We start from the raw sequence: 25575 nt of genomic DNA, 5'->3' as shown, positions 1-25575 counted from the left end.
TATGGGAAGCTGTTTGCGACCATCGCTGACTGTATCGGCTTCACACCGTTATCCCTCCCTCCGCCCAGGCCCACCTTCGCTCCCGGTGTGGAAAATCTCGCATGCCTCCACTGGGTGTCTGTAGCTGTAAGCATATGATGCATTTCTACAGTGTTGGTTGTGTCCATTACAAGATTTACAAGGTGCAATTTTCAAAGCTCAAACTTGGGCATCTCGGGAAGAGGCTTGGCACCAGGAACGTCGCAGGGAGCGAGGCAGACCTTGCCAGAGGTAGCCGAGGGCGCGGGGGCGGTAACCGTCTCCTTGACGGTCTCGGTAACCTTCTCGGTCACCTTATCAGTGACGGTGGAAACACTGGCGCTGCACTCGGTGGGGGCAGGAGAAGGCTTCGAGGAGGGAGGCGGCGCTGCGGAGGAAGTGGGAGGAGGAGCTTGGGAAGAGGTCGGCGGCGGGGCTTCGGAAGTGGGCGGAGGAGCCTGGGAGGAAGTGGGAGGGGGCGCCTCAGAGGTAGGGGGAGGCTTCTCAGTCGACGACGGCGTTGGGATGGGGTCGGGCTTGCCTGGAGTGCCACACTCCTGGTCTTTGTTGGTGAGACCCTTCTTGAACAGCTGGTCGATAAAGTAGTCAAGGCCGCCACCGTCATTAAGCTCGGAGTACCAGCCGCCAGACTCGAGGACGGCAGAGCCGACCTCACCAATGTCCCTTACATCGTGGTGCTGGTTCGGCTTGCCCCAGTGGACACGGATACCGAGGTCCTTGGCGTCGCGGATGGCCTGAGCGGTCTTGACGCCAATCTGGCCGGGGTGCCAGCCAGAGTTGCCGTCCGTGTTGTCCCAGGCATCGGACACGAAGACAATCGCGGCGCGGTCGCGGAAATCCTCCTTGATCGTGTCCTTGATGTGCTTGGTGGCAGCATTGATGATCTCAACAAGGGGGCGGTCGGTGTATCCGCGTCCGGGGGCGGGCCACTCGAGCGCATTGACCGTGTTCATGGCGGCCAGCACCTGCGGGCCCTGGTACTCGGTCGAGAGGAAGGCGCCCTTGTCCTCGTCAGGCGTCATCTTGGCGAAGACCTTGCGGGGAACCTCCTGGCGGAGGTTCTTCTCGTCCGCGAAAGTGGTCGAGTACGAGTTGTCGAGCACGACGACGGCGATGCGCTGCGGCAGGCACTTGTCGTCGCGGGCCTCAAAAGAGTAGGCGCTCGGCGCCGCCGATACGACGGCAGCCAGGACGGCGAAGGCGGTGAAGAACTTCATGTTGAGATGGGGTGAGCGAGGGTGATGAGGAAGGCTTAGGCAAGCATTTATATCCCGACAGTGGACCAATGCTGCTTGCCGGTACCACCTCTTGCGAAACCGCCTCAAGGCAGGTGCCACACCCGCCTCGGTCGGGTTGCGACACTCGTTCCGCTCAGGGTTTCCATAATGAATCCCGAGCCGACGGCCCGGGCGGAAGAGGGCGTCACCCAAGGACGTTGTTGGAGACCTCTGTCAGTCGAGCATAAGACGGAAGTTCCGCGCAGCGCGTGCCAGGGGGAAAGCAACAAACTCACCGGGGCACGTTCCAAAGGTCCACAGGATCCAGTTGGTAAGCTGGCGATATTTACGAGACATGGACGGATCCCAGCCCGAAGCACAGCATTTACGCAAACCCGAAGCCCAGAGTTTCGGATGTTGTTGCACAGGGTCCAACGAGGTTCGTTCGGCTTCACGGCTTCATTGAGCTTACTTAGTGCTTGATGAGGCGTGTCACCCGGTTCCCTGTCGCATGTAGACGACGCGGATGCGCCATCGTTCGCACACTTGGCTCAACCCGCTCCCGCGTGGTTGCACGAGGGGCAGGTTGGGATGGACTTCGGCCTGAGGGTTCTGGAGCAGATGCACTGACACGGTCCTGATCGTCCTCACGGCCCAATATCCGACGGGCGGTAGGGGCCGCGGTCATGCTGTTCCATTAAGAGCTGCCCATCTGCCCAGCTGCCCCGCACTTCTCTCACGCCTCCCACTCTTCCCCGAGGGAGCTATTGCCTTGGCCCGAAATGCCGTAAGTTCACGATTGTCAGTGTGAGGACTTCGAGTGGTTGGTGGCTCCGCTCGGGTGACTCACCGATACCAGTCCGTGCTAAGGTTGATTAAGTCAACCCTCGGGGCCCGATGGTCTCCCAGCCCTGCTGTAAGACCGCTCGCGGAAGTATGTGAGCCTGACAAGACATCCGCCGCCTGCGCTCGTCTTTGTCAGAGCTGTTATTGGCACACTCACCATTCTAAACTCGCTCTTCTCATGCCCGTGCCCGCTCCCCTCGCTGAAATGACGATGATGCATGACTAAGTGTACACAATGATTCTCAGAGGCAGGACCAACCGCCTCCGTCGTTTGTAAGCTCGAGCTTGCGCGCGGCAAACGTCGGCACGCCGTGCTGCAGCCACACGTTGCGGCGCAGCTCCTCCATCCTTCCCAGGTGCATGTACTGTCTGTGTCCGCGCCTGATGTCAGTTGACGTAGCGGGTATTCTAACTCACCTAAGACTAGTCTCTAACTCGCCAAACTGGTCCAGGTACGGCATGGGGCCGAAGGATCCAGAGCCCGCGAAGAGGTACACAATGACCCAGCGCTTGATGTCCGCAAACATGCCGACGACACCGCCGCATCTGATGTTAGCTGGATGCGGAAAGAGTTTAGCTATACTCACTCTCGCATGTGCAGATTGCACTCTCCTTGCTCGCCCTCGCTGCAGCAGTCGCCCGCAAGACACACCATCTTGCCGCAAAACAGGCAGATGGCGGGGTAACTCGGTCGGAGGCCACAGTGGTCGCACCGGCGGCGCGCGTAGCGAATGGCAGCGACTTCGTAAGCCTGCGGCAGACGCATCAACTCGTACGTGCCCGGGTACTCGAGCGAGGGGAGGATGCGACCCTGCATGGCCCACTGGGTAAGCCAGCGGGCGACAATGGGCGTCTCCGTGCTCTGCGGGTTTGCGAGCGTCTCGCGCGGGCGCGGGATGCCCATCAGTGACAGCAGACGGTTGTACTCGCTGCCCTGCGTCACGATGTAGTCGGGGTTCGTGACCGGGTATGACCCGTTGACGGCGTAGTAGACGATGGCGGCGCGGCGCAGGAACGGCAGCGTGAAGCTGTACAGGATCTTGGCGAGCATGTCGTCCGTGACGAGGTTCAGCACTCCGTCGATGTCGATGAACGGACCCGCGTTGCGGAGCACGCTGACCATGAGCGGCCTGAAGTCGGAGAAGACGCTGAGCGCGTCCTCGAGCGACGTGTCGGTCGGAGGCTGCGTTCGGCGCTGCGGCTGAGCACGCCCGGCGAGAGAGCGCCGGATGTACACCGACAGGCCGAGCATAGTCCTAGTAAGCTCGGCATAGTAGGACATGACAATGACGGCATGCAGGAGGTCTGGAGCGATTGCGGCAGCCTCGATGACCATGCCAAGGGGCAGGCGGAAGAGAAGCGGCGACGGCAGCGTCGCGCTGCGGTACCAGTCGGGCAGGAAGCGGGCGAACAGCCCCACTCGCAGCGGGGTGCGGTCCATCTTCGTGCCGAAGAAGAGGTCGAGCTCGAGCTGCAGCGTGCCGATCAGGTGCTTGATGAGCTTGAGTCCAGTCTCGGGCACTTGCTCGGCGACGGTGGCTCCCGGTGAGCCAATGCCGCGGTGCGTGATCTCGGCAACGCTGACAGTGTACCCGACCATGTCGTCGGCGAGGTACATGTGCGTCTTCTTGCCTCGGATGCGCTGGCTCTGCTCGCTAAGAGGTCGGGTCAAGCTGCGAACACGGTCGACCATGCGGTGCACATTCTTGTGCGACTTGCGGTACGCGCTGTCGTACGCGTGGGATGTAAAGTTGCAGTCGGTGAACCACGGGACCAGCTCGCCAGTCTCGACGTGGAACTCCCAGATCTTGGCCGAGTCCGAGACGCGCAACAAGCCCTCCTCGGACACCGAGCGGATACGTTCGCTCAGCGTCGGCGGCAGCCCGGGCGCAACTTTGGACTTTGGTGTCGGCCGGAGCGGCGTCGCCGTCGGATCCAGCGGGATGAGCACGTTGCCAATGCTTCGGCACAGCGGACACATGTACTCGTGTCGCATGGCATTCTCGGGCTGGTGGCGCTGAACCGAAGTCGCCTGGCGGTTGCGCGTGAGCTCGTTATAACTGTTGATGCAGCTATCGTGCATCAGGTGGTTGCACGCCGAAACGTAGACGCCGAAGCGCAGGTTTGTCGACGGGTACGCATCCGTGCTGAGGGGCTCGCCTGTGGTCCCCATGCCGTAACGGAGGTACCTCGTGTCGCGGTCGAGGTCCGAGGGTGCGAGCAGCACCTCCTCGAACCAGTCGCGATCGGTGACAGCGTCGCGAATGATGCGACTGGGCTGAAGGAACGCCAGCATGCCGCCAGTCCGCCCTGGGTGGACCGGCTCCTGGCAGACAATACAGCTCCCATAGCTGACCGGCTTCTCCTCCTTCCTCCTCGATCTCTTCGTCCTCGTCCAGGAAGCTCGCGGCAAAACTGGCCTGCTGCTGGGCGAAACGCGCCTTCAGTGCCTTCTGGCGGGCCTGTGCCTGCGCCTTGGCGTCCGAGTGCGGCTTCTTGTTCGCGGCCTCGCGGGCCGCGGCAGCACGCGCATCGCGCTGCGTCCGGTAGTCGACCGTGTAGCTCTCGGGGAGGTGGGTCACGATCTCTTCGAGGATGTAGTCGACCTTGGCGCGGAAAGGTTCGAACGGGGCGTTGGTCTGCATGAACCACAGATTCTGGAAGAGGCTCATATTGCCGCCGTTCTCGATAAAGTCTAATGAGCGGAACGCAAAGCCCTCGGGGTCGGCCGCGAGCGCCATCATGGCGAGGTGCAGGCCGAGGTTGAGCAGCGCATCCATGCTCGGCATTGTGTTGCCAGAAGCAGTGCCGTCGGCGTTGACGAGGCCCGGCCAATCGTTCGGCTGCGCCAGGAGCATGCAGTGCGCGACCGTCCAGTGTACGAGCTGCGACGCAACGGGCTGCGCGAGGAAGTCGGCGAGACCCGAGAACGGCAGCGGCTTCTCAGGAACGTGGATCGGCTGCGGCTTGATGACGGGGTTCGTGATCTCCGGGTTGTCCTTCTTTGCCCGCTGCAGGAGGACCTCGGCCGCATCGCGCTGCTCGTTCCGGCTGTACTGGCGCCAGTACGGGTCTACCTCGGCGTACAGCTCGGGCTTGAGCGCGTACGATCCGGTCGCCGTGTCTGTCGGTGGCCGGAAGTCTGCGACCTGCTCGAGGATCGGGACGAGCGAGCCGCGCTCGTGGCTGCGTTCCGGCAGCTTGCGCACAATCTCAGAGTACGACATCGGTCCGAGGGCCAGAATGTGGATGATGTGCTTTCTGGTCACAACCTCGGGTTTCCAGCCATTCACTGTGCTCGTGTCCGAGACGAGGTACACGAGCAGGAGCAGGAACTCCTCGAACATGGCGATGGTTTCGCGCGGGTCGTACGGTGACGACGCCCACACGCCGGGCGACATGACGTCGAGGCTGAAGAACGAGCCCAGATCATATCGCTGAATCAGGGCAGTAACAAACTGCGCCGGGTCCATGATCGATAAACCGAACTGAAGGAGGAAAAACTCCTGGTCAATCGTGAACTCTCGCAACCCGAGGTCGCGGTAGTGGTGGTATTGGTGGCGCATCGCAGCGCCGTTCTTGGCCCACATGCCTAACCGGATCTGCGAGAGGATGACGTGCTCTGGGGCAAGTTAGCGCTTCATGAGCCGTACAACTTACTCTGCAGCGGCCACTCGATCATGAGGAGCTTTGCTTCGTTCAGCTCCTTTGGGGACTCGGCCCGGATGATGCTCTTCTCGACGACATCGACAAAGTCACGTCCTGCAGGATCGGGCTTGAAGCAGACGGCTGAGAAGCTCTTGAGCATCTCGGCGAGCACAAGGTGCATGTAGTGGTGGAAGGAGAAGCCGGTGATATGGCTAATGTCGAGCTGGTACAGCTCAAAGCTGGAACCGGGGGTGAGGATGCCGGAAACAGTCTTGAACTGCGGTTCGGGATAGAGGGTCGCATCGAGAGTCTCGGTCGTGAGCGAGAGATCGTCGACGATGCGCTTCGAGACATTGTGCAGTGCGTCGAGGAGCTCATAAGCCTGCGCGGAGCGGAAGGACTCGCCAAACTCGCGCGCGAGTTTCGTCAAGTCCGGCAGCACGCTGATGCTCTTAACCCAGTCGATCTCGTACTCGACGTGCTTGTCGAGTTCCTTACGCTGAGACTGCAGGCCGACGAAGTGGTTCAGGAAGTCGAGGGTGCGCTGGAAGAGTTCCGGGTCGTGGACGAGCTGCGCTTTGACTTCCTTGTACTTTAACAGTGCGCGGAGGTGGGAGAGCAATGTCAATCCCTTCTTCCCTCGGAAAGCTGGCGAGTCAATGTCGAAGCGGTCTCGGAGGGGTTTGGCGGCCTCGTCGACTGATGGTGGGCGCGACGCATAGTAGTTGTACGCCGTGTCGAGGACAGAGCTGAATAACTTGCTCTCGACAATGGCCTCGCCGCACGCCGAGTTGCGCCCAAGGAGCATGTAGCTCATGCTGAAGGCCAGACTGGAGTCGTCCCGCTCCTGATACAGGTAGTGTTCGAACGTGTGTCCGTAGTTGATCGAATAGCGTGTCGCAAACTCGCGCTTGATGTCCCACCCGAGCACAAAGATGCCCGAGTAGATCTCACGAAGCTGCCACTTGGCCCGCTTCCAGAGGCGCACGTCGAGGCGCATCAGCCAGTCGAAGCGCCGCGCCTCGCCGTTGCCCACTCCGCGCTCGAGCTGCGCCAGGTCCGGAGCGAGCGGCGTACCCTCCCATACTGGTGACAGGGATCGCGGCTCGAACAGAGCCATGGCGACGTACCGTCGGAACAGGTCTTCCTCGCCGCAAATCGTCACCTTGCACATGTCGCTGAGCCACTGGAGACAGAGTCCGACGACCTCCTCCTTGTACACGTCGGCTGCGCTCCGAAGCGTGACACCGATATCGATCTGCTGAAGCATGGACGCCGTGTGGAACGCAAGAGCATCGAGTCTCGTCACGATCAGCACCTTGCGGCCCTGTATGTCAGTTCGACTGCGGGAAGGATTAAACTCACGACCTCATCCGTCTCCTTCGCGTATCGCTCGGCCTCCTCCCAGGTGCACCCGAGAGCGTCACGGAACTGTCTCGTGACCTCTCTCAGGACGTGCTTGTCGTCGGCCCAGGCGGTGACAGCCCATGGTCCTCTTCCTCGGCGCTCTATCGGCTCGCCGCTGGGCCCGTTGCCCTTCCACATGTCTGCTCTTGAGGCGGGGAGCTTGCCAAAGTCGTTCGGCAGCGGCGAGTGCTGCAGCACGCGGATGATGAACTCGAGCACAGTCACGATGGTCTCGTAAAGTGCCGTGCCGAGAGCCGGCGGAACGTCTGGGCTGGGTTTCGGCGGCTCCTCCCCCGGCGCCAGCGGCGGGTGGTGGCTGCATCCCAGGTGTCCGTTGTCGCGCCATGCTGACGGGTCGCCGCAGTCGCACACCGCCGCAAACGTGTAGGATAAGCCGAAGAGCACCTCGTGTCCCTCGTGGTTGCCTGCGTGGAAACAGTCGACACACAGGACACACGAGCTGTCGTTCGCGCATGTTCTGTCGTCAGCCGTCTGCCTCCGCCGATCGCAACAATAGGGTTCGCGACTCACTTGCAGATGTATGTCCGGTCGTAACGCTGCAGGACCTTGCCGCAGACTGCGCCGGGCTTGGGCTGCTTGGTCGACTTGCCCGCCTTCCTCGCCTTGTCCTCGAGCGCCTGCTGGGCGGCGTACAGGCTCCAAGTCTTCTCCGGGCCGAAACCGTCGCCCTGCGCCGGGCCCTGCGTCGGCTCGAGCCATTCGTACAGGTTGTCCCAGCTCGGGACACTCGTTGCGGAGGAGCTCGAAGCCTCGTCGGAAGAGGGGAGGAAGCACTCGCGCCACTCGGGACGCTCGAGGACGCAACTGTACAGCTGTCGTGTGATGGCGGCGCGCTGCAGCGGCGTGAGCTCGGGATTCTCGATGTGCCGGTGCCCCAGCAGGAGCAGGTCGGAGAGCTGGTTCTGCTGCGCCATGGCTTCGCTCTCTCTAAGCCAGGGTCAGCGGGGGTTGTTGTTGTGATGAAGGGGAGGTGTGATGGTCGCTCCTTGTGCTGACGGTAGCGAGTGTGTGTGACCAGCTCGCTGGCTGGCGGCTGGCTGACTGAGACCAAGCGTCATGAGTCAGTGGCGTGGTTGCGGACGCGGCGCTGATCGCAGGGGCACAACGTGGGGTAGCACACGTCATTCCCCTATCAACACGTCACCGGTCACCACCGTAGCCTCAGCCACCGTAGCATCGTCCACCTCGATCAAGCAGTGCATTCGGTGCAATCAACTCCGAGCTCGATACCAACAGCAGATAGAATGGACGCAACCGCGTCCCCCGCTCGACCAGCCTCGACGGCAACGACACCTCATGCGCCGATAACCCCCATCGTGCCGCAAGCAGTGCATGCACTGGCGGCCCCCGTCCCGAATCTGATCGACACCGCGCTGCCGGGGTACCTCCTGCCAGAGGTGATCCGGACATTGCAGGACAGCGCTCGCCACGCAGTCGAGCAGCGGGTAGCTGCCGAGCGCGATGCAGGGACAGGACAGGAGGAGGACGTGGACATTGCGGCGCTCACGATCAACGAGAAGCGGCATAGCGTGCCGCCTAAGGACAAGGGGAAGGGCAAGGAAGGCATGGTCGAGGACGCGGTCAAGGAGCGCCTCGAGCGGATCGGATACGCCGTCGGCGGATACGTTGCTGAGAAGTGAGCTGGATTGGATCTGTTCGTAAGCTAACGACAGGCTCACGCTCGCGCGACCCCCACTTGCGTCTCACCTCGACATGATCAAGTTTGTCTGCAAGGACCTCTTCCTCTTCGTCTATGCCAAGCAGATCGATAACCTCCGGACAAACCACAGGGTGAGCCTCAGCTTTTCGGTGAGAGAACTCAGCTGACCCCCAGGGCGTCTTTGTGCTGCAATCGCACGCCTTCCCTCCGCTCGCCTCGCTGTCTTCTACGCGGGGCACGCAGCACGACATCGCCGTCGCCAAGGTGCACCTGATCTACCCGCAGGCTCTGATCCAGGGCGCTCTCCAGCGTCTCGGCATGCAGTGCACGGTCACCGCGGAGACGAGCCAGCTTCCGCAGTGCACCTTCCAGGTCCGCGTGAGCAAACACCGCCAAGCGTCAGAAGGTCCTGGCCATGCTGCGCAGGAGAGCGTCGATCGGCGAAGAAGTAGTGCTGCGACCAGCGTCATGAGTCCGAGATAGTCCGCCCCTTTGTAAACAGATACGATATATGGCGATGTTGCATACTGTATGCTCGATCGATCTATCACGCACATAGCATATACCCATACTCGTACAAAATGTTAATTGTATAGACCCTCTTTCCCCCCAACAACTACGATCACTTGGTAACAAAACCTTACAGTTATCTGATTAATCGAAAACTTAACTAGGTGGGGAAAGCAGGGAAGAAGGGAAGAAGAAAGGAAACGGAATCTCTTAAAATCTACGCTCTGTGCTCAGTTTGTTGTTGTTATCCTTGACGTTGAAGTAGAATAACGGGAAGTAGTGCGAATGTCCAGGAAGTTCGGCGTCCTCGAAGACTCTGCTTCCTAAGTGATGGGTCGAGGGTCGTCCTTGGGGACCATCGACATCCAGATTCGGGACTGGTGTCAGCTCAAATATAAGCGCGTATAGCTTACCTTGAAGATACGGAAATTCTCTTTGGTCAGCTCGCTGAAATCCACTCGCTTGTCTGCCTTGAAGAAGAATGTGAGTTTGCGACGGTCCCATTGGTACTCCGCGTCCACGATCTGCATTGGCAGGCCACGCTGAGCGACCTTCTCACGACAGATCAGCATGGCGTCGTGCTCATCGCGCAGCTTCTCGACCATACGCCTGAAAAGTTAGCTTTGCTCGATCTCTTCTTGACTTACGCTTGCTCCTCCGCTCCGCCGCTGGACTTTGTGAAGATACGCTTGGGCATGATCTCCTTGGCCAGGGGGCCGCGGGCCCCAATGCCTCCGCTGCCGCCCATGTCCATCTGCGGTCCACTGGGACCGACCCCGGAGAGAAGCGTGTTGAGGTCCGCGCCGGTAAAATCGATGGCACCCGGGGCGGGCACAAAGTGCTGACCTTGGCTGCCGTTACGCTTGTGGTTGCTGGTGGTGCCGGACGCGGCAGGCGGCTGGTTGGCCATGGCCATGCCAGGGGGCTGGTGCTGGGAGGCTCCGGACAGAAGCGCCGCAGTAGCCTGCCGCTCCTGCCATTCGCGCACCTCGACCGGTGTCAGCTGGTCGTAAACGACAGTGCCAAGGTCAGAGCCACGATCAGCCTCAACGATCACGCGGTCACCGTTGCTGATCAACAGGGTGGGGTCAGGGCAGTAGAAAACGTCGCGGCGGCCAGCCTTGAACGTCACGATGTAGAGAGGCGTAGTAGGAGGCAGCGAGGCGAGAGGAATGCCCTTACCCAGGTCCGCCAGCGAGAGGGACGAGAATGACGGAGATGACTGGGGGTTGCCGCTCTGCGGCTGAGGCGGACCACCAAAGTAGTTCGGACCTGGACCAGGAGGGCCAGAGGATCCCAGAGGGAAGCCGGGACCAGGGTTGGACATGCCACCTACTGGGCCACCAGGAGGGCCGCCGAAGCCGGAGCCGCCGAAGCCACTAAAGTTGTTTTGAGGGAACGAGGGGCGACCAGGCGTCTGGCCAATACCTCCAAAGTATCCGAAACCTCCGGGCGGCCTTCCAAAGGTCGGTCCAGGACCGGGAGGCGGTCCCTGCGAGAAAGGTCCGGGTCTGAAACCGCCAGCAGTCGGCGACGGAATGCCCATGTTGCCGCCGCCGCCGAAACGGGCATCGAATCCACCAGGACCTTGAGGTTGTCCGCCCGAACGGACGGGCGCACCAATGGCACCGGGACCTCCTTCGCGGATTCTGTCGGGGCTGCCAGTGACAGCGCCCGAGAACGATGTTCTAGAACGAGTATCAGCGAACCCGAAGCGGCCGCGGCCTCCCTCGCGTTGTTCCGGACCAGTCGTTCCGCCGGGCGAAGAGCCAAAGAAGGGGTCGGACGACGGGTTAGAGCGAGCGATCTGGCGGGGGTTGTCCGAAAGACCTGGGGCGAAGATCGGCAGGCTGGATGCAGCCTGCTCCGGCTCCGCAGTGATTACACCCTGATTGTTCTCGTCAACATCGAGGTTCAGCGCATTGCCGAAGGAGTCTGCAATGAGCTCTTCATCGGTGAAGCCGAGAGAACCCAAACCGCGAGAACGGCCGCCTCCAACAGCGCTCAGACCAGGCCCGGCGTCGTTGAAGCTAAAGCCGCGCCGTGGTGCGGCGATCACCGACATGCTATGGCGGCGACTAGAGTTGCCAGAACGCCCTCCGTTGGCGGTGTCCTCGAAACCACCGACAACAGACGAGTACGTGGGCTGGCCACCGACGCCACCAAGAGCGTTTGTGACGGATGTGGTGAGCGCCGCCGTTGTGGGCGAAGTAGTCCAGTTCGTACGTGAGCCGAATGTCGCATCCTGCGGGGTTCTGAAGCTCTTTGGCCCAAAGTTGGTGGTCTTGCTGCGAGTTGCAGTCTTGCTCTGCTTGGGAGGCTCCTCATTGTTGTCGAGGAACGGGCGCATTCCGCTCGTGAACGGAGACATGTTGCTGGAACCATCCTGGCGCCATCCTTCTTCGAAGAAGCTCGATCCACCCGCCGAGTCGAAAGTACTGAGCGGCATCATGTAGCTGCGGTCAGGCCTGACACCGGTCGCGAATGACTGGGACCTAGAGCGGGATACGTTTGCCGGAGCGACTGGTGGCGAGTACTGCCCTCCCCTGCTGCTGTGCGGAGGGAGTGCCTGGTTGCCGGTGGTAGGAGAAGTCGAAGGAGAAGATGAAGGCGAGAAGGTGGGGAACTGCGACGGGGAGCTGGAGCGAGAGATCTGGAGCTCCTCGACATGCGATGATAGGGTGCGGACGAGGGAGGAGGGCTGAAGAGTCAGAGGACGAGATCGAAGGCCGATGAATTATTACCTGAGACACAAAGTCTCATGGTGCACTCACACGCTGGTCAATCTTGTCAGCGACGGAGAACGAGCTAGCACGGACTGGGCCCGAGCCGTAGGGCAACGGGCCGCCCATCCGACCGTTCCCAGACATCCGAGAGCCGCCGATGACGCCGAAGTCGTTGGCTGTAGTGCCGTTGGTCTGCCCCGGGCTGCCGCGGCCTGAAGCTGGCGATGAGATGGGCAGGCGCTCGTCCGGTGGCTGGCTCGACCCGCGCTTGACAGCCGAGGACAGATAGGGGTTGCTAACCGTGAAGGATCGCACTGGCGAAGGGCGGAATTGAGCCGGGGGAGGCGTGGCTTTGCTGTCCTTGGATGACGTCTGCGTTGCAGTGGTCTGGCCGCTGCCATCGCCCTCTGTGGTAGAGGCCGCGGGCACTGCGGCGTCGGCCATGGTTTAGAGTGATTCCGACAGCTTGAGAGGAAAGTTGGTCAAGAAGAAGGTGGTTGAATAACCGCCAAGCTGTGGTTCGAAGACAGGGCGGTGGCCTCCGAACGGGGAAGGCAGAAGGAGGGTTGGCCTCGCGGCTTTCGAGTTCAGGGCCCAAGGGGGAGGCTGGAAGAACCGAGTGGGGATCCGAGATTGGTAGGAGAAGACACTGAGGATGGATGGGACAATGGATGTGTCGACGAAACTATGCGGATGGCAGGTCGCCGAGCCGGAGGGTGTGACTGAGAGGGTGGAGAAGACCAAACTTGAAGCGAGTATGGTGGTGTGGTACGGAGGTAAATGACAGGCGACTTGGGGACCCGGGGGGGATGGCCTGTACTAGGGCGGAGGGTTAGGGCTGTGGGGGGCCGAGGTCGCCGATTAATGTACAGCAATTGCAGTCGAGCAAGTCTAGATAATCTAAAGATGGTATGACGGAGAATGGGAAGGAGGATGAGGTGGTGGCGAAGGGTTGGAAAGGTCGAGATGATGATGAGGTAGAGGAGGAGGGAAACAAGGGTCAGGTACTGCAGGTTGGCAGTGCTAGATCCATTTGATGACAGAGACGAGCAACAAGGAATGTTGGCTGGCCGTGCTGAGCCCTCGTTCCGTTTTGTGCTGTCATCCGGATCCCAGCCAACTACTTCGGCCCTGCTGGAGAGACGAGTAGCTCGGACTTCCTAGGATCTCGGCTTCGGTGCTCTAGTGAAGGGATGCATGCATTTGTTCGACCTCATACAGATACACTCCGCATGAACGGCGGTCGAGCCACCACGTTGGAGTGCGGAGTGCGGAGGGGCAGGCACACGAGGAGCTAGGTACGACGCTCAACTGAGAATGACACTACAACTCCAGTATGGGGGGACCAACTTGGAGACTCCGCCGACCACCTGGGAATGAGCGCAGTTTCCAGCGCTTAGGCATTGAGCACGTAGCCACCACTGTTGCTGGGAGAGATCGAGAGAAACAGAGGTATGTGAGGCGCCGCAGTATGTGGGATGGCGCAGCAGCTGGGGGTGAGTCATATTCGGCTGCCTCTCTTCAGCGCCAGTCTCATAGCTGGTGCCCAGCTGACTAGATGCGGGCAGAGGTTCTGCCGCAGTCTCTCTGCGTCGAACCGGCTTACATGTCCGTTGCTGTGTCCATACGGGCACACGGAACAAACCATGCGCCGCACCTTACTACTCTCACACCGCGCCCGACCCGGCTGAGCTGCATTGCTCACCGCTGCTCGAGGTCCAGGTCACAGTTCGAGCCAAGTCTTAGGGCTTGGGCGCTGCTTCTTGTTGTGCCGGCGCGCCTTTGTGAGCTTGCAAGGCACTTGACATGTCATGTGGCCAGTCCATCCGCACTCACGACAGTCGGCTGACCTGCACGCGCCCATATGTGTGAGGGTCAAATAAGAATCCTGTCATCGACCTGTGCATCCGAATTCTCGAGGCCAATGACGTACCCAGGTCCTACCCTCCGCACGCGTCCGACTGCAGAGCGCAAGGGCGCTGCACATCGGCTGCTTCGCATACGCGGCCTCCACCGAAATGCACCTTGCGGCAACACTTGGTCGCCGAACTGAGCAGCGATCAACACGCACAATCGATCACGCGGACAGAATGCAAGCACACTTGAATAGCTCTTGCATCTTATGCTCTGCGCTCTGGTGCACGGTCAAGGCTGTCGTCGCTCTCGGTGACAAACTCTCCTCTAGATGCGCTCATCGATCCTGCGGCCCGATGATGCATGCTCGCTACTCAATGCCCTCGTTACATCACTTCGGGTTTGGCCAGCCCTTGTTGGAATGCTCATCAATCCAGCAAAACATCTGTTTGAGATAGTGATGCACATTGCACAGCTAGCACTGGTCATAGCGCCGTACACTTGCGCGTCCACGGCCTGCACGTACGGTTGAATGGTGCATTTGTCGGGAGCTTGTCGTTGCACCAAGCTAGATCTGACAGACTGACCTGGCCCCCCGGCCTCACATTCCGCCACCTGACGCTTGTGCACGGTATCAACTGGGCTATCTGTCACTCCACCCGATCCCACCAGGCCCACCATCCATTCGACGTGAGCCCTCGCAAGCGTTCACACTCACACCCCATCCCCTTCCTTTCTTCTTCTCCAAACCTCCTCTTTCCTTTATCCCCAACTTCGGTGTTCCCCCTACCGACACTGCAGACAGCCAGGCGCTACCCTACTGTCTCTTCTCTTCCTTGCCGCCTTCGCTCATTCTTGGTGCTCCCTGGCGTCTGCCGCCCAGTAACCGGGATTGCGCGAGCGAGCGTGCCGTTTGCTGTCTCTCAATCGACATGTTCGTCATCAAGGCAACCCTGCGCGATGAGACTCGCCGCATCTCATTCGACGTGAACGGGTTCCCCAACTACTCCGAAATCCAGGACAAGGTGAGTTGCCTTTGGGTGGCAAATGCCTCGCTGCTGGTGGCAACGACGTCGCCCACTGCGCATGGTGAACACTGTGGGACCGGGGATGTCAACCGCATCGTGACCTTGCCCACTGTTGTAGACGCCCTTGGAGACATGGATACACGCCCTCCACGCACTCAGCCAGGCGCATCATGCACAGGACACGAGGGCACAAGCTAACGCATAGCTTCGCGCAGCCTTTAGTCTACCCGCGACTGCCCATCCCTTCTGGCACAACGTCCTTTTCTACCCTGACGATGCTAAGAACTCTCGCATCAAGTTCAAGCAGCACGTCTGCGACGCTGATGAGTAAGTACACGCCGTCGGCCTTCCACACAGGTTGTGCTAGTGTTTTCGGCGCCTCGATTGGTTATCAAGCCAGCCAGCCCGAATTCCAGTGCGCTGACGCGTCTACGCGCACCTGCCCTTCGGCTATCTTTCTATCATCGGGCTTTATAAAGCTGACTCTGCACAGATACAGCGCTGGTCAGCAACCTTTCAAGAGCGTCTCGGGCTATCCCAGTCCTATGCTCGTGTTCAACGTTCTGACTACCTCTGACCCTCGACTGAACGCCATCCGTGACTACCACAAGGCCAGCAAGATGCAGGCTAAAGCCAACGAACTCGATGTCGCCATTGCCGCCATCGACGAGGACCTCTTGCACAGGCATCAGCTGCTCGTGTCTTTGGAGGACAAGCTCCAGCAGTGTCGTCGTGAGGGGGATGCGCTCGGCGTTTCGTTCTGGTCCGACCGCGTCGAGGAGAAGCGCCGCTCGCTTCCTCAGCTGAACGAGAAGCTCCGCAGCCTTCGCACCGAGCGCCGTGCCATTGTTGAGGAGCTCGACCGCATGCGTCCGTCATCTCCCGGCCTCTCCCTGCGCCAGTGGGCCGACTCGCAGGAGCTTGACGAGATCCGCCAGATGCGTGACACCGATCAAGAACTTGCCGCCTGGCAGATCGAGAACGCCGACGCCACGTTCCCGCCCCTCGAGTCTGTCCTTAACGGTAGCTCTCGTTTCCCGACCTCGCGCTGGTCTTCCGGACCGTGGGGAAACATGCCTCTCCCACCAAACAGCTTTCGTCGCCCGCTGCCTGACCCCCCGGCTGCTGGGGGCATCGGTGCGATTCGCGACATCTTTGCTAGCTCGGCCGCGAATGCGATCCCCGCTCGTGAGATTGGCGCCGTTCTCGACCGTTTCCTGGAGCACTTCCAGGGCCAGCTCTGCGATACGCTTGACACTTTCGCCTCGCGCATCTCCCCCAACCCTCCTCAGGAGGCCGCTGCGCCTGCTGAAGTTCCCGAGATGAAGGCCGAGTCCTCCGAGCCGCACATCCCCGGTGCCTTTGTTTCCTCGACCCCTGCCGCTCCTGCTGTTCCGGAGGCGGGGACCGCGACGGACGAGAAGAAGAAGGACAAGACGAAGAAGCACTGCCATGGTCACAAGGGCGCATACCGTCACAAGCACATTACCTGCGACGGTTGTCTGACCGGTATCCGCGGCATGCGCTACAAGTGTGAGCAGTGCGCCGACTACGACCTCTGCGGATCGTGTCTCGCATATCTCCACACTTCGGACCTGCACCCCGTTACCCACACCTTCCGTGCCATGCTGCATCGTGGCCTCGAGGAGCGCATCAAGTTTGGTGGTACTGAGCCGACTCGTGCGACCCACCAGGCAAGCCGTCACCCAGCCACTTGTGACCTGTGCTCCGAGAACATTGTCGGTGTTCGCTGGAAGTGTCTCAACTGTCCAGACTGGGACTGCTGCTCGTCTTGCGCTCGCTCTGTCTCTTTGACGCACCCCGGTCACAGCTTCGTTAAGCTGCACAAGCCTACCGACTACGTCGGTAACGCTGCGTGGGACGCGAAGAGCAACGTGCACCACCCCTTCGTCGTCTGCGACGGATGCAACACTTCCATCCGCGGACCTCGCTACAAGTGCATGCACCCGAGCTGCCTTGACTACGACCTGTGCGAGAAGTGCGAGTCGCAACCCGTCCCCATCCACCCCGAGGACCACCCCATGCTCAAGACCAAGACCCCTCTCCACGTCAAGGTCCAGTCGTCGTTTGACCCTATCAACGAGGTCTACGATGACCACCATCGCCGCTACCGCGTCTCGCCCCGCAAGGAGCGCAAGGCGCGCAAGCCCGAGGCTGAGGCGGAGAGCAGCTCCCAGGCTCAGAAGGCCGCTGAGGAGAAGCCTGAAGTCAAGGCCGAGGCTGTCCAGGTTGACAGCACTTCTGAGGCTGAGCCGTCGTTAATTGACATGAGCGAGACCCCAGTTCAACCCCCCATCGACCGCGCGACCACTCCCAAGCCTGCTAAACCCGAGAACTCTCGTGCTTTCACCCGTGGCGAGGAGTACGCCAAGGCTCTCGATTCTCTCTTCCAGACCCCTCTGCGTGTCCCCGGTGGTACCGTCAGCTTCAAGAAGGACTTTGACACTTCTCGCCTCGCCCAGAGTGTTGTTTCAAACGTCCAGAACATTGCCGAGCGTGTGTCTCAGAGCGTCGCCAGCACTATCGCCCAGGGTGCTGTTGCTTCTGCTGACCTCGGTGCCGAGCCGGAGCGTGCGCGCACTCCCACTCCCGTCGGTGCCTTCCCCCAGCAGGGTTACACCGTCCCGCCTCCCGTCAAGACTCCTCCCCGCAGCCACCTCGATGCCCAGCAGAAGGCTGCCGCCGAGGCCGACAAGGTCGCTGCTAGCATCAAGAAGGCTGAGGAGGCCGCGCAGGCCGAGCGCCAGAAGGCTATGGCCGAGTCGAACCGCGTCAGCCGCGAGGCTGAGCGCGCTGTCGACGAGAGCAAGAAGGCGACGAACGAAGACTTTGTTTCGTCGCTGAAGCAGGCCGAGGAGGAGATTCGCCAGGCGATGAGGGAGATCCGTGCCGATCGCGCCCGCCGCGAGGCCGAGAAGGCCAAGGCGAAGGGCAAGGCCAAGGCTGTCGAGGTTCCGGCGCCGTCGCAGATGGAGGAGACTGAGCGCGAAGACCCGATCGTCAAGATTATCGCCGATGCTGCCAAGCAGCACGCCGCTGCGTTCGAGAAGGCGCGTGAGGAGGAGAAGTCCAAGGAGGCTGAGAAGGAGGTTCCGAAGGAGGAGTCCAAGAAGACCGAGGAGACGCCCGAGCCCGAGCGTGTTGACCCCATCTCGTCGATTATTGCCGCCGCCGCTGCGCCCAAGAACGCCGGCCAGGAGCCCGTCGGGCCCCACGACATCTTCACTTGGGTCCGCCACGTTACGATCCCCGCCGGCACTGTGCTCCCCGCCGGTGCCGAGTTCACCAAGACGTGGCGCGTGCGCCACTATGCCAGCGGCTCGGAGTACAACTTTGACAAGCTCCGACTCGTGCACACGACAGAGGGCAAGCTCGGCCCTGCGTGCAAGACCGCCCAGGTCGTCTTCCCCAGCGACATCGTCAATGGCGGGGACGTCGAGGTGTCCATCGCAGGCCTGATCGTGCCTGAGGAGCCGGGCAAGGAGATCACAGAGCAGTGGCGCTGGGAGGACGCTCAAGGCGTCGTCTACGGCCAGCCTCTGCGCGTGCGCATCAACGTCGAGGCGGTCAGCTCGGGCGAGAGCTCCATGCACGCCTCATCCTTTGTGCTTCCCCAGCAGAAGCTCGCAACCCCGGGCACCGGTGACTCCTTCTACCTCCCTACACCCCGCGAGCTGCGCATGGCCCACCGCCCCGCTCTCGACGCCGACGAGCTCAGCGAGGAGCTGCACTCGGTCGCCTCGGCCTCGGACGCCCACTCGGAGCTGCACGTTGTTGACGACGACGCCTCGTCCACCTTCTCGTTCAGCGACATTGAGCGCGACTCGGCCGTCGTCAAGGGCGCGCAGACCGTGACCTCGGAGTCGGACGAGGACTATGACTTTGTCGACACGACGGACGAGGACACGGAGAGTGAGATGTGAGCGACGAGCGAAGCGGGTCGCAAGAGCCTTCCCCCACCCCGTAACTCAACCCATCCACTCATTCACCCCCCAAAAGTCCACTCACACCTGTTGAAATGCCCCCCTTTGCCCCTGTTTGCTCAATAATGAAGTTCTCCAGTCAGTAGTCCCCAAAGTTCCAAAATAACATAAACGCAAAAGCCCTTGTATCCCGTTTGTAGTGAAGTGTTGTTACGAAATGAATCAGTACGCTCCTTACGTGCACGCAGCGAGCGAAGCGAGCGCAGTGGGCTGAAGGACCTGGAGGAACGGCAGCGGAAGGTGAGTGGCACTCGCCACGCCATGCGTAACCAGGACGCCAGTCACACAGCCAGCGTCCGAGACACAGCCCCTTATGCACAGCTCCCGGTTCTTCAGTCCCTCGAATCCTCATTCGCGCTCTCCGCGTTCTCAGTGCACAGACACTATGCCTACATCGTACAACTACATTACAGAAGCAACATACAACCCGTCTTCTTCAGCGCCACTCCGCGTCTTTCCGACGCCACTGCTCATGATACGGCCTGGGTTCTGGGTTCTGCCGATACTCGTCATGTCCATGTATCGTCGTGTTCATGTACGACCTGGGCTCGAGTGCGTAGGAGTGATCTGAGGAGATTGAGGAGACTCAGCTCGAGCGCTGTCGCGCCCAAGTCCAGAGCTTAGAGGAAGCCCCCGCGGTCCTTGAATCCGTACGCCTTGGTGTTGTGGTCGGGCGGACCGAGGAAGATACGGCGGAGCTGCGCGTCAGCAAGCACACGCGAGCGAAGCGAGCCGTCCATATTCTCTCTCTCCGCTCGTGAACAGTTTAAACGCAGTGGAGAAGACAGCGGGAGCGAGTGATGCAAGCGTGCATGAGCTATCCGGTTTATATGACGCCCATGACCCTCGAGCTCACTGCGTTCGCTATGCTCTCGTGGTGACCAGGAGGTACACCATCCTGACCACAGACACGGTGGTGTTGACGGAAAGACGTACGAAGCGCTTAGTCTTGCGCCACATGTTGCCGAGGACTTGGAGGATGGACACTGTGCTGGTTTTGGAAACTTGGGGTATGTTTCTGAGGGGATATGGGGTTGGGTATCGAGTTGGTTTGGAGTGAGAGGACGGAGAGAATGGGGGATGGACAACGCTGTGAGGGATATGAGGGGAGACAGTGGACGTCGATACAGGATGTGACAGTACAGAACAGGGCTACAAATGCGAGTGTGCAGACGTGTGCGAGTGTGCGAGATGTGGGATATGGGCGAGATGTGCGAGATCGGGGCGGTGTGTGGGCCAAGCAGGACAGATCGGTGGGATGTGTGTATCGCCGCTGCTTTTATCCACGAACGGACGAGGAGGGTCGTGCACTCGAGCACAGCCGCCGTCCAGCAAGCCATGAAGTACAGCGAGGGCCGTCGTCCGACGCTTCGCAGGTGTTCTTGAAACCAGTCTCGGACCCATCATCCCCCTGCTGTCCTGGGGTATCCCGGGATCGTGCCAGGTATGCAACGTTGCTGGAGTCGGAGACACGGACCGCAAGTGAAGTCGTGGAGAAGAGCCACTACTTCCCAGGCTTCGGCTTCGGCTTTGCCTTCTTGTCGGACTCGCAACAGATGCCGGGGAAGGGACAAGTGCCGGAGGTCGGCGGTGGAATAGGCGGCTGTTGTCAGCTCATCGCGGTGACTCCGCTTTTCCGCCTCTCCAGCCATGGCCGACTGTGGAGGAGGACTTACTGAAGGAGGCGGGCCCCCGTCAATCGGCATGACTGCTGTCAAGTGGTGTGATGAAGGAAGATAACCGTCAACGACTGTTAATGTACCGCCGACGAACAATGGAGTGAGTAAGCGCAACCGGCGAACGCGGTGAAGGGTGCGGCAGAGTGCGGCGGAGCCGTGGGGCCGTGGGGGCGTGGGACGGAGGTGACGACGCTGGACATGTCCGATACACAGCGACGCACTGGGGACAAGTGTGGACTGCCCCATTGGACTCTGCAGATGAGGGTATGTGGATGCCAAGGCGACGGACGCACTCTACACTGTGTAGTGACCTCCCCTGGTCACAGATCTGCGGCGCCGGAGATGAGATGCCGCTCTCGCATGCAGCGGACTCCATGGTGCCATGGATTAATGCTAGTGTGCGGTGTGCAGTTAGTGAGTGGGAGTCAGTAGCCATCATGAGTCAATGTGAGGCAACGACATGTCTCTCCACCAGCTATACTGCATCTTCCTAGCTCACTACGAACATTCCATTGATCTCCTTGTAGTCGTGGAAAGGAGATCAAATGGCCGAGCTCACGCCGAGATACGACTCGTTCCAGTGGTCGAACGCGTGCGCATGGCCGCCAGCGCGATTCTGGATCCGCTCAGCCGGTTCGATAACGGACGGAACGGTGATGTGAGTCTGGGATCAGCTTCAGACCACGCGCCCACCAGCTGTATCGAACAACCCTTACGATGGATACTCACGAGCTTCTGGGAGCTTGCAGTTCCAGAGACTATAGTACCCGGGGTAACAGCCCTGGGCACCTGGGTGCGCTGGCGGAGGGCCTGGACAAACGCGGCCGCGTAGTCGGTCAGAGGAATAGTCTCGCTCATCGTTAAGGTCACATCCCCTCTGAGGTCTTGTTTATATATCTCTCTCGGGAGCCTCCACTTGCCGCCTGACCCCAGACATGTGGGTCCATTGCCGCTTGTGTCCCCCGCTTGCCGTAGTTCTCCGCTCCTCTCCTCCGCGCGCCCTGCTGTGAGTGTGTTTGTGAGAAAGCGGTAAGTCGATGTGGAGGGTGGAGGTGTGGAGGTGGGAAGTGCGCCCCTGTCCCCAACATTCCTCGGGTCGTTCCCACATCTCCACTTCTGGGCAACGCTGGGCGCAAGATCTATGCAGGGGCTTGCCGCAGATTTCCATTCGAGTACTGCAGTGACAGCCATGACACGATCGCGACGCGCCTCCGCGCGCCTGGTGCAATTGCGCAGTGGAATGTGCGGTAAACCAGTCGGATCGGGTTTTTGGGGCGGAATCATAAGTCGGCGCCTGCCAGGAGGGTGCCATTGCCGGCGGTAAATCCACCCCGCTCCGCAATCGGGTCAGATATCGGGATGGGTCCATGGGTCCATGGGGACTCTTGATTTCGAATGACCGAGTGGGTGGGGGGTGACCGCTATCGCTAAGCGCTCAGCGCGCTCTGCATCACTGTCTCAACTGCGCAATACGATAGATAACGTGTGATACCTGATGCATGATAGTGTTGAATCCGAGTTGATAAGCACGCGCATGCGCGAGTTCCGGAGCCGGCGGCAAAGACGGGTCTTCATTTCTTAGCTCGTTCCATCGTGAGCTCGGTGGACTCGATTTCGGCCTCCACCGATGGATGAAAGCGTTCCCTTCCATTGTTCTGGCCCAGCGAACTGGCGACCGTGCCTCGCCCGCCTCGTCGCTTATGCCAGGCTGCCCGCATCCAATCATTCATACTCCAATGTCAGGCGCTGTCCACTTCACACTGCACCTGCTGACTTCGCTTGCTTGCCCGCATAGCGCACGCACGATGATACAAGACACGCACGTACGTCGCTCGCCCCTCGGCACACGCAAGAGCGGGGCGGTAACGTGCTTGCATCTGTCCACTCTGTGGGGAAGCTGATCGAGCAGAGTGCCCATCGATCGCCGCTTCTCAGCAACAGATGTGACTTGAGGTGTTGAGTGTTCACAGATCAAATGCTCTATGGAACAACGCATGGAACAGGTAGACCGTTAGAGCTTTGGATTGCGTCGAACAACAGGGACGCAGGGCATATCGCTGCGTGCACTGTGCACCTCGAGGCTGCCGCAGGCTGAGACGGCTGAAACACACGCACCCTCATTCTCTGCATTCTAGCGTGCCGAGGTTATCTGCTCCGAGGCAATGGGCAAAGTCGCCGGTCGCCCGCTCGTCGCATGCGCGGCACAGCCGACGGCATTCCAAGAGCAGTTGAACAATTGTACAGTTTGAGATCTCAGATACATACAACGTATTTTTACTAGTGATGATGTGCTGTGGTTGCGTGTGTTACTACAGAGCCCAAGACGATGGTCCTGTGGGCCATTACGAGCTGGCGAATGGAGAGCCCGTGCGTTTCTATTGTCACTCCCGCCGGGCCGGGGGCCGACGAGATTCGATGCCAAAACCCAAACAGTGAAAGTGTAAGAGAGAAAAGAACAAACAAAAGCGAAGTTGATAGAAGGGGAGGTCGGTGCGGAGGCGCTTGAGGCGCCTCGCGGCGCGGATGGCGGGCCGGCGGACCGATCCCGGGGCCGACGTCGTCAGAGATGGTGCACATTGTGAGGTGGACAGGTGTGGAATACACAGTGTGAGTTCTTGGCGAGCGCAGAGGCAGGACTACGCTGCGCCGAGCACCGATGGCGACATTGCGCCTCGCTTAGAGCGAGAGGCGGGCGGGAGACCTTGCGGCTGCGCTGGTGTGCAGGTGTGCTGGCGCCGAGCTGCGCCCCCACGTCCTAGCAAGCAACGGAGCTACGCCTTGATGGCGTCAACGGTGCCGTCGACACCCGGGATGTGAGGACGAACCGCCTGCTTGGGCTCCGGGGCCTTGAGTTCAAAGTCGTCGAGGGGCGGGCCGATGTACTCGATCGGGATGCGCGGCTCGTCTGGCGAGATGGGCTGGAACGGGCCGTACGAGATCGACACCGGCGAGGGGAGCGCGGGCACAGGCTGCTGCAAAGGTCAGCTTCTATTCGGCGTACAAACTGTGACAACGCTGCAGCTACTTCGAAGACTGCAGAATGCGGAGCGCACAGAGAGAGTACTCACCGGAGCAACGTCGTTCTGCACGGACATGGTGAGAGACAGTCACGCAGTTAGGCTGGTCGGGACTCGAGCGGCGGAGACTCGAGTGGGAGAGGTGAAACCAGAGACAGGTTGGGCAACCTGAAGTGGTGGTGTGGTGGGTGGTGTCGCAAGAAGCGCGGGAAATGACAGTGGTGACAGAAAGTCGACGGCGAAGAGAAAGTCGAAGAAAGAGTGAAGTTGTTGCGAGTTGTTCTCCGAGCGAGGGGCGATCGAGGCAAACGAGGGCCGGTGCAGGAGTGTACGAGGGGTGCAAGTGGTGGCTGATGGTGGCGTAGAGAGAGGGGGACGCTGGAAAAGATCAGCGCCGTATATAAAGCTCGCCGCCGGGTGGATGTACTGCAAGTGGTGTTGCAGACGAGGTCAGGCATCAGGCAGCGGCCATGTGTTCGGCAGGGCGGCGACGGTCTGGACCAGGCATGACTCGGGCGACCAGGGAAAACAGGGCGTGTGCAGGGTGAAGGTGCACATCACCTGAGCTGGCAACCGTGGGCCCGGAGCCGCGGACGGCGCTGCGGTCCGCGAGCAGTGGGCCAGGCTCTGATCACAAAATGATAGGCGACTCTGCGGTGACAGGCACGCCATGCACGCAGTGCTCGCAGGCGGCGCGGCGCAATGCACAAGCAACGCAGTCAGTCTGCTGGTGGCGACGCAGCGTTCCAGGCCATAGGCACTTCCATTTGGCCCCGTTAAACCTGCTGATGTGCGCCGGCATGCATGCTGTGGTGACTGATCCACTCCACAGGTCAGCAATTGACTGTCCCATGGCTGGATTGGCGGCGTCCGCCTGCGATCCGCGATGAGATTTGCTTATTCGAAGGGGCCGCTTAGTCTGCTGCGACATATCATGTCGGCAGGGTACATGCAGAGAGCACGCCTGGCCGCGTGTCCGAACAACCCTGGCAGCTGGCCGGGCTGGCCGGACTGGGGGGCTGGCGCGCCGAAGGGGGAAGGCAGGTGCACGGAGGGTGCAATTATCATCCAGGGCAACGCCGACACTAGAGTACCCTTGGCGTCATGAGCTCCACAGGCTGGAAAGCCACCAGCCTCCAGGCTGGGCGATCCACACGCATGATCTCACGCCGTTCCCTGCTCTATGGATAGCTCCCTTTGGCTGCAGGCCGAAGGGACGGGGCGGCCGGACAGCTTGCCGGACCCCGTTCCACTACCCTGCAGGTCTGGACCGCTCGTGCGCTTGCACGCGGCGGCGCGGAACAGAATGGCGCAGAAGAACGGAAGAGCCGTGTCAAGAGATCGGCACGGCATGCACCGGCTGCGAGATCACCAAAGACCTCAAATCTTCTTCTGCCGACGCAGCAGCTTCTTGCCTACAACCGTGCAGTCCGCAGAAGCATGCAGAAGCCCTCGACTGCCACAGCGCATCATCTAGACTCCGCATCCCCCAATCTTCATCCAGGGGAATAGGCGGAGCAACTCGGCGGGTGCAGAGCGCTTCTCTAGATCGCAGAGAAAGGGGAGGCGGCGACGGCCCGGTCGCTACCTCGGCCATGCCTCGTTTGGTGGGCTCTACGTCTGCTTTTCGGGACCATCCTCGCCCCCATATTGAATAAGGCAGGAATGCAGGAATCCGCAATCAATGTGGTGTTTCAATGAACTTCATTCTCTTCGGGCATTGCGATCATCGCTCGTCGTATGCCAGGAGGTGCATTTCGACTCCAGCACAGTGGCGCATACCTCTGTCATCAACGTCACTCCGCTCGCGATTGCGAAAACCCTTCATCCCAATGTTCCCAGCTCTATACCTTGTGAACATGTTGCACAATGCTGAACGACCTTGCCCGAGGCGGCAGGGGCCGGAGCAGCGGATCGAG

General features: G+C 60.5%; 6 protein-coding genes across 6 annotated transcripts; 2 read left to right on the top strand and 4 right to left on the bottom strand.

Annotated features, from left to right (window-relative positions):
* Window positions 1–191: 191 nt before the first annotated feature.
* A1Q1_05087 (uncharacterized protein) lies at window positions 192–1256 on the bottom strand (the record flags this gene model as incomplete). The annotated part of the gene is made up of 1 exon (XM_014321894.1): window positions 192–1256. The coding sequence occupies one exon, from the start codon at window positions 1254–1256 to the stop codon at window positions 192–194; it is 1065 nt and encodes a 354-aa protein (XP_014177369.1).
* A 472-nt stretch (window positions 1257–1728) lies between these two features.
* A1Q1_05086 (ubiquitin-protein ligase) lies at window positions 1729–8092 on the bottom strand (the record flags this gene model as incomplete). Its single annotated transcript, XM_014321893.1, has 10 exons — window positions 1729–1945; window positions 2107–2121; window positions 2260–2302; window positions 2362–2471; window positions 2520–2648; window positions 2690–4412; window positions 4459–5694; window positions 5763–7068; window positions 7116–7617; window positions 7689–8092. 10 exons carry the CDS (start codon window positions 8090–8092, stop codon window positions 1729–1731), a joined length of 5685 nt encoding a protein of 1894 aa, XP_014177368.1.
* Window positions 8093–8422: 330 nt separating this feature from the next.
* Window positions 8423–9321, top strand: A1Q1_05085 (ER to golgi family transport-related protein; the record flags this gene model as incomplete). Its single annotated transcript, XM_014321892.1, has 3 exons — window positions 8423–8814; window positions 8852–8969; window positions 9013–9321. The coding sequence occupies 3 exons, from the start codon at window positions 8423–8425 to the stop codon at window positions 9319–9321; spliced, it is 819 nt and encodes a 272-aa protein (XP_014177367.1).
* Window positions 9322–9671: 350 nt separating this feature from the next.
* A1Q1_05084 (cytoplasm protein) lies at window positions 9672–12518 on the bottom strand (the record flags this gene model as incomplete). The annotated part of the gene is made up of 4 exons (XM_014321891.1): window positions 9672–9695; window positions 9762–9957; window positions 9996–12049; window positions 12123–12518. 4 exons carry the CDS (start codon window positions 12516–12518, stop codon window positions 9672–9674), a joined length of 2670 nt encoding a protein of 889 aa, XP_014177366.1.
* A 2342-nt stretch (window positions 12519–14860) lies between these two features.
* Window positions 14861–18900, top strand: A1Q1_05083 (uncharacterized protein; the record flags this gene model as incomplete). Its single annotated transcript, XM_014321890.1, has 3 exons — window positions 14861–14953; window positions 15162–15283; window positions 15456–18900. 3 exons carry the CDS (start codon window positions 14861–14863, stop codon window positions 18898–18900), a joined length of 3660 nt encoding a protein of 1219 aa, XP_014177365.1.
* Window positions 18901–23410: 4510 nt separating this feature from the next.
* A1Q1_05082 (uncharacterized protein) lies at window positions 23411–23734 on the bottom strand (the record flags this gene model as incomplete). Its single annotated transcript, XM_014321889.1, has 2 exons — window positions 23411–23611; window positions 23708–23734. The coding sequence occupies 2 exons, from the start codon at window positions 23732–23734 to the stop codon at window positions 23411–23413; spliced, it is 228 nt and encodes a 75-aa protein (XP_014177364.1).
* Window positions 23735–25575: the final 1841 nt, after the last annotated feature.

This window comes from Trichosporon asahii (genome assembly GCF_000293215.1).
Source record: "Trichosporon asahii var. asahii CBS 2479 unplaced genomic scaffold scaffold00071, whole genome shotgun sequence".
Classification (NCBI taxonomy): domain Eukaryota; kingdom Fungi; phylum Basidiomycota; class Tremellomycetes; order Trichosporonales; family Trichosporonaceae; genus Trichosporon; species Trichosporon asahii.
Note: the sequence above shows the minus strand (reverse complement) of the source record. Positions and strands in the feature narration are given on the sequence as shown.